The 8,090-nt window shown below is 38.7% G+C and overlaps 1 protein-coding gene across 2 annotated transcripts in view; it reads right to left on the bottom strand.

Moving 5' to 3' along the window:
* Positions 1-8,090, bottom strand: part of PRPF18 (pre-mRNA processing factor 18) — a 40,038-nt gene that overhangs the window by 20,702 nt on the left and 11,246 nt on the right. For both annotated transcript variants that reach the window (XM_008053240.2, XM_008053239.2), the window contains one exon: positions 3,356-3,469. In XM_008053240.2, coding sequence (XP_008051431.1) covers positions 3,356-3,469 — 114 coding nt within the window. The remainder of the gene's footprint in view (positions 1-3,355; positions 3,470-8,090) is intronic.

Here is an 8,090-nt window from a genome sequence, read left to right on the forward strand (position 1 = left end):
CAAGCAACGTACCAATTCATCATATAACTATCATTACAGTTCGTTTGAAGTTAACTGTTGTGAACATACCTAAAGAATGTATGAACTATGGCCAGTCTGATGGTCAGAAAAAGGAAACAGAATGAGTGACAAATCCAAGCAAGATCTCCATAAATGCTCTCATTTTCTAATGAGGCTTTGTGAAGTCATCAGGTGTCCGTAGAGTCCTGTTTTCCCAGTTCTTTTATAACGTTTAGACTCATTTCAACTACTTTAAACTCCCAAAACATTCAGAAATGTCAATGAAATAAAACTGGGTCTCATCTATATCCCAGGCCTCAACTATGTTTCTAGCAAGCCAACAAACTCCACATTTCACACATATCCAGTTCATTATCTTTTAATTAAAAACGGAAGTCTCAGTTTCCTAAACATGAATGAGAAGCAGCTTAGAGGTGTAAGCGCCAGTGAGATGTCTGTAGGGTAGTGGCAGAGAGGGAAGACTACCTGGGTTCAAAACCTTGCCACTGACTAAGCTTTTGGACAACTTATTTAACCCCTGTATGCCTCAGTTGCTTCACCCGTAAAATGGGAATAATATTACCATCGACTATGTGATGACTATGTAATGACTACATGTCAAATTATATATTTTTATTTTATTTAACACTTACTACGTGCTAGGACATTCCAGAGCCTTATAAGCATAAGTTAATAACTGTATAGTGTGCTTTGAGCAGTTGCTGGAGCACAGGAACCACTCAACAAATGTTAACTCCTAATGTTATTCTATTAGAAGCACTGTCCTTTCATAAGCATGGATGAGAAACATTCAACTCAAAACACTCTTATTTACCAAATGCTCAGAACCTGCTATGTACAAAGCACAATGCCAGAGACTCCCAGTCATCTCATTTGATTCTCACAACCAGATAGCACTACCTCTATTCTACAAATGAGGATCCTCAGGTTCTTGCCAACGGTTGCATAATTCACATTATAATTCAGGAAGGGAATCCAGACCTTATGCTCCTGTGCCCTTTCCTCAAAACCTCTCTGTGCAAGGCACTAGACTTGGCATACAAAAATAAAACAGCCCGTGCCCACCAGGAAGAGATAAATATGCACATAACTAATATGAGTGAATTATAGTAAGTGCACTAACAAGTTTAATTATGGAAACACAGAGAAGGAAGCAATTAATTCTGATCGGGATCAAGGTTCAGAGAAAAGATGGAATCTGAATTGTTGGAAAGTATGAGGGCAAGATCTCAACCGAGGCATAGGAGAGAGAAACACAGCAGGCATAGGAAAAGTGGTCCTCACAGACCGTGGGGACCGAAAGGCAACTGTCAGCGTTGTGAGGCTGGAACAGCAAAGTTGAGAAGTGAAGCAGAAAAGCAGTTTGCAACAAATAAGGAAAGCAGTGAGAAAGCCGAAGCGAGCTGGCAGAGAGCACGTGGCAGGAGGGGCCAGGCCAGCTCCGGTGGATCCTGCCATTCCGAGACCAGCGCCAGGCATACGGGGAGACACCAACCAGTACAGAGGACAGCCCAGGGGAGGCCTCAGTTGGCTTCAGTCACAGCCTTCCTCTGACTGCCATCACATGAAAGACTGCCCAGTCCAGCCCAATCAAACCTCAAAACTGTGAGACACAATAATTATCTTAAGCTACCAGGTTTCAGAGTGGTTTGTTACAATCACAGATGACTAAAAAAGATTATATAATAACAAATCCTTTTACACGACTAAGTTTTGGGGTGGTCTGTACATGGTCGCCTGTCTCCCAATAACTGACAGAGGAAGAAGATAAGAAGTTAATAAAAGTCACAGAAGATCTGAACAACACTACTGTAATTGACATTTGTAGAACTGAATAATCAAAGTCAAAACACTCTTTTCAACAGCCCATAGAAAAGACCACATGCTGAGCTATGAGACACGATCAGAGATGTAAAAGCAAAACTATTATGCTTCTAAAAGAAAATACAGAATATATCTTTGAAAGCCTGGAATAGGCAAAGATTTTTTTAAGCAGCACACAAAAAGCAATAACTATAAAAGGAAAAACTGATTAAAAGGATCTCCATCAAAAGCTAAAACTTCTACCGGCAAAATACTCCATTAAGGGAGTAGGAAAGCCACAGACCAGGAGAAAATAGTCTCAAACATATCTGTGATTCTGACAAAGGACTTATATCCAGAATATGAAAAGAATTCCTATAATTCTTTTTTAAAAAATTTACCCAATTAAAAAATGAAGAAAAGACCTTAATAAATACTGCACAAAAGAAGATACATCTATGAAAAGATGCTCTTCTTGTGTAGTCACCAGAGAGTTGAACAGAGCCACAATGAGATACTGCTACATCAAAGAAGATGGCTAAAATCACAAAGACTAACAATACCAAATGCTGGTGTTTGGAAGTTAAGCACATCTACTGTTATCATTCAGTAATTCCATTTCTAGGTATTTTCCCAAGATATGTGACATATTTACCTAAGAGAAATAACACGGTTCCAAAGAAGATTTGTATAAGAATGTTCACAGCAGTTTAATCCTGAGAGCCCAAAACTGGAAACAAATAGTGGTATATTGATACAACTGAATACCACTGACACAAAAAGGAAACTACCAGTATCTGCAATAACATGGAAGAATCTAAAAACTGCAATGCTGAGCAAAAGAAGCCAGACGCGCACTCTGAGTCTATTCATTCGACATACTGAACAAGTAAAATTAATATATGGTGAAAGAATTCAAGAGGTGGTTCCCCAGGAGTGAAGGAAAGGTATGAGGATTGGCTAAGGCCACTGGGGAACTTCCTGGGGGGTGAAAATGTACTATATCTTTATAAGGGTAGTGGTTACATGGCTGTATGCATTTATCAAAATGCATTAAACTGTATGCTTGATACGTGCTTTTCAAAAAATTAACAAAAGGCCGGGCTCGGTGGCTCAGCCTGTAATCCCATACTTTGGGAGGCTGAGGTGAGTGGATTGCCTGAGCCCGCGGGTTTGAGACCTGCCTGGGCAACTTGGCAAGACCTCATCTCTACAATAAATCAAAAAATTAGATGGGTGTGGTAGTGCACGCCTGTAGTTCCAGCTAGTTGGAAGGCTGAGGCGGAAGGATCGTTGGAGCCTAGCAGGTCGAGGCTGCAGTGGCCAGGAGCGGCCACTGCACTCCAGTCTGGGTGACAGAGTGAGACTCCAACTCAAAAAAAATAAAATTAAATTAACAAAAACTTACTTTCAGCCACAGTAATCTGCCAACTTCATTTTTCCATTTTTGCCTGTAATAAGGCAATTAGTCACACTCTATTCTAGTTGATGTGGCACAGCGGTGTTTTTTCAGTTCTGTTCCGCCTCTTACCTTGTTAACTTCTGGTGTGAGGATCTCTATTTTCCTTAAACGCTGAAAAGCATCATAGTCAGTTTCTCCAAACAGTCTGATTGGCTCTCCTCTTTCTCTTAATCTTCTGATGACCTATAAAGTGAAGCAAATGCACAATAAATTAGCTAACTTTTGAGAGAGGAAAAAGCTATAAACACCTCAAAACAATTTGTATATTTTACCTTAAAACTGAAATCTGGATTTAATAAAACTAATTTAATTATCCAAGCACATGTTTCTGAGTGAAATATAAAATCCCTCAAATGTTTTAATCATTTCAATTATGCAAAAAAAGATGACTGCGAATGAAAGAGAAAATCAAGTGCTTTAAAAATCTAATTTGATTCAAATGTCACTACTATTAATTTTTTTACCAAATGACTCCTAGAAAGTGATCTGACTGATGGGCTCGGTGGCTCAGCCTATAATCCCGCGCCTTTGGGAGGCTGAGGTAAGTGGAGTGCCTGAGCCCGTGGGTTCGAGACCTGCCTGGGCAGCAAGACCTCATCACTACAATAAATCAAAAAATCAGCCGGGCGTGGTCATGCCTGTAATTCTGGCTACTCGGAAGGCTGAGGCAGAAGGATCACCGGAGCCCAGCAGGTTGAGGCTGCGGTGGCCAGGAGCGGCCACTGCACTCCAGTCTGGGCGACAGAGTGAGACTCCAACTCAAAAAAAAAAAAAAAAAGAAAGTGGTCTGACCTATAAAGCTACAATTCAAAACTAAAGCAAGCTCCTAATACAAACCATTCCTTTCTTGTAAGACAAAAAAAAATCTTCTTTTTAAAAAACGGGATAGGCTTTTGGTCCTCATTAATTAACTATAACTGCTCTTAATCATCTTAAAATAAAAATCAAGACAATAGAAATTCCTTATGTTAAAATTTTAGGTGACCGTCTGTTTTGAAATGTAGACGTAAAAAGTTAAGTTGCATTTTCTTATTCTTGAACTTTCCATGAACAGATACATCATATTATCATCACACCTTATATAACCGTAACAGTAGAGGTCCTTGGACTGGCTGCTTCAGGTAGGACCAATCTGTGCAGCAGAATACACAAGAAAAACACTAAGATGGGAGAGAATGGCCGCACTTACAGAGAAAGAAAATAACATCTGCAGTCAGCCGGTAACTCAGTGACCATAATAAACAGAATTGTAATACCACTGAAAGCCACAAATTTTCCCTCAGAGGAGAAAGAGAATTATGATCAGAGCGAGGCAAATACTGAGCTTTTTAGTTGCTGATATCCTATTTCCTAACTCGGGTGATGGCTGTATGGGTACTTGTTTTGTAATTATCCATTAAATTGCACAAACATATTTTATATACTCTTTGTATATATGTTCTATATAATTAACAAAAAGGAGAAAGAAACAAAGTGCAATTAAGAAAATAAAGGTTGGCCGGGCTCAGTGGCTCAGCCTGTAATCCCGCGCCTTTGGGAGGCTGAGGTGAGTGGATAGCCTGAGCCCACAGGTTCGAGACCCGCCTGGGCAACTTGACAAGACCTCATCTCTACAATAAATCAAAAATCAGCCAAGCGTGGTAGCGCACGCCTATAGTTCCAGCTACTTGAAAGGCTGAGGCAGAAGGCTCACCGGAGCCCAAAAGGTCGAGGCTGCAGTGGCCGGAAGCGGCCACTGCACTCCAGTCTGGGCCACAGAGTGAGACTCCAACTCCAAAAAAAAAAGAAAAGAAAAGAGTCTGATCCAAACTTAAAAAAAGAAGCACTGGCTAGGCTCATGCTTATAACCCTGGCACTGAAGAAGGCCAAGGTGAGAGGATTGCTTGAGCCCAGGAGGTCAATGTAGTGAAACCTTGTGTATGGAAAAAGTAAAAAAATTAGCCAGGCGTGGTGCCATGTGACTGCAGTCCTAGCTACTTAGGAGGCTGAGGCAGAAGGATCACCTGATCCCAGGAGGTAGAGGCCACGGTGAGCTGTGATCATGCCACTGCATTCCAGCCTAGGCAATAGAGACCCCAACTAAAAAATAAATAAATAAATGAAAATGACAAGCACCAAGAAATGTATCTGGGAGCATAAATGGTATCACACCTTGGTAGGGCTCTCACTGGATTAAAATACAAATTTAAGAGGTCATCTAGTGCTATCTCCAATCAACGCAAAAATGATCTCACAAGTGCCCTGCCCATATCCCTGTCTGACAAGTAACAGGAATCACATCTCTTCATGAAACACCCACCCCATTTTTTGAACAGACAAGTTTTTCCTCTCAAAACTGAAGTCTACTTCCCTCAAACACCCACCCACTTATCCTACCTCCGCTCTATAAAACCAGAGAATATTCAACCCTTTTCCCAAATTAGAACTGTTTTCAATGGATTTTTTAGAAATATCTCTGATAACTTTTCTCTTCAGGCTAAGTATGTATTCCAAATTGCTTCATTTAATTTTCATATGATGGTTTCTAGAGTCAGTCATCAAACCTCTGAATGTTTCTTTTTGTATAACATCCATCCAAAAAACGTGGTATTTATAAAGAAAAAATAATTCTGCAAACATGTTAGACTGTGAGAAGTACACAATGTATGGGGGGGCAAAAAAACCCAGAATTTGTAAAAAAGTGTATATTTATTCTTCCATGTTTAAACTTCAGTCACCTTCAAAGTACTCTCCGTTTGATGCAATACAACTATCGAGATGCTTTTTCCACTGCTCACAAGAGTTTTTGAACTCATCAATTTTGATGCCTATAAGTGCTTCTAATGTTTTTTGTTTCACCTCTTCCACATTGGCAAAACATTTCCCTTTGAGGACTTTTTCATGGGGGTGGGGGGCAAAACAAAGTCCCTCGGAACAAGATTGGGTGAAAAAGGAGGGCAGGGCACAGGGGCCATAGTGTTTTTGGTCAAAAGCTATTGAACACTCAGCACAGTGTGGGCAGGTGTGTTGTCATGGCAGAAGAACCAGTCACCTGTTTGCCATAATTCAAGATGTTTCTTCTGCAAATCGTAATGCAACCTTCTCAAAACTTCCAGATAAAAAGTGATGAGTTCCTAGAACACTTACCTAACGGGGGAAGCCTGTACTACAAAGGGCCTGCCCTACAAAAAATAATTCTGGGTTTTTTGGGAGTCCCCTCTCGTACAATCTTTTGATTCAGATGCCGTATTTCTCACTTACATTCAGCTTTACCCACAACTAGAGAGGTACAAAACAGGGATAGACAGTCAAGGGCTCACAAAGATTAAAGGTGATTGACTAAGTTAGGGTCAAAGATTAAAAGATTCTAAACCAAAAAAGAAAACTTGAGCTAGTTATCACTTTAAAACATTGCTTAAACTTAGGGGTTATAATAACTGAGACCAACTATGAGGATTATGTAATATTTTTCTGGGTAACAGTATAAACAGCTAATTCTCATCTCTCTGGAATTATGCCACAGTGGATCTTGCTAAATGCAAGGTAATAAACTATTTGACCTCATAATTCCTTTTAGGGTAAAAATTCTATTAATCCTAATTTTTTAAATAAAGCAACTGAGATACTTAAAAAAAAGAAAAGAAAGTAACACAGAGACCAAAAGGGCTATCAGTGGAAGAACTTAAGCCTCTGAGACCTCTTGTACTATTTCAATAGCTCCCAGATGAAGGTAGGCACCATGTCTCCCCCATATTATGCTTAGCGTTTAACTGACAGACAACTATTAATTTGTAGCAATGATTTAACAGTATTGGATCTCACAAAAAGACCAGCTTCTTAAAACTTTGCCTTTTAATCCAAACTTTCCAACTTTCAAGGACAGATATAAAGCAAATCTCAATATATAAAACTTTTTTCTAAATCAAAAAGTAACAGAATTCTAAAAAATGTGAAGGGCTTGAGATTTTAAATATCTTTTGCAATTATGAAATTAAAATTTTAGTTCAGTTTAGATATAAAGTTAATTAAAATATACAGAAAATTGTATTTTCTATATGTAAAGAGTACCCTCGTAAAGGTAGTGGAAAAAACATTAAGACCTCATTTTCCAACTCTTGGAGATGATGGAAACCTTTCTAAGCATGACACTCAAGGCAAGAAACATAATGAAAAAGACTATAATGTGACCACATAACAATTTAAAATTTCTACACGGCAAAAACTATTTTTTACTGGGAGGGTATGGAAGACAGAAGACAGAGAACAGAAGACATTTTTGTTTTACACCCTTCTGTATATATTTTAATTATCTATATCATATAAATATCCTAAAATCGCAGAAGTTTTTTAAAGTAAAATATTTGATATTGACCAGGGTATGGATAAACACAACAGGTGGGAGTATACACTGGCATAATGTATCTAATACCTACAGAGTTATTTGGTAATATCAAAGTGTTAAAAATATATAGTCTTTGCCCTAAAAATAATGCTGCTAGACATTTTCCCAAAGTAAATAATAGCATGTCATTATGTATGCAATGATGTCTGGACAGGGCTGTTAATCTCAGTAGCATTTGCAACAATGGTATGTTGAAGTACATCCCAAGTAGAAGGCACACACAGGGGAAACAGCATTCTTCCTTTACCAGAGTGGCATGACTATCATGTTCCCAAAAACAGTGAGATCTGTATCGATATATGGCCATTAATAAAGAAATGACTTTTAAAATATTCTGGTGCAAGTAAACAACAGGAAATTATACAGTGATTAAAAATTTTGTAAGTTTCTATTTTTTTTTTTTTTTTGAGTTGGAGTCTCACT

This window comes from Carlito syrichta, unplaced genomic scaffold (genome assembly GCF_000164805.1).
Source record: "Carlito syrichta isolate Samal-C Ts95f unplaced genomic scaffold, Tarsius_syrichta-2.0.1 Scaffold287978, whole genome shotgun sequence".
NCBI classification, from domain to species: domain Eukaryota; kingdom Metazoa; phylum Chordata; class Mammalia; order Primates; family Tarsiidae; genus Carlito; species Carlito syrichta.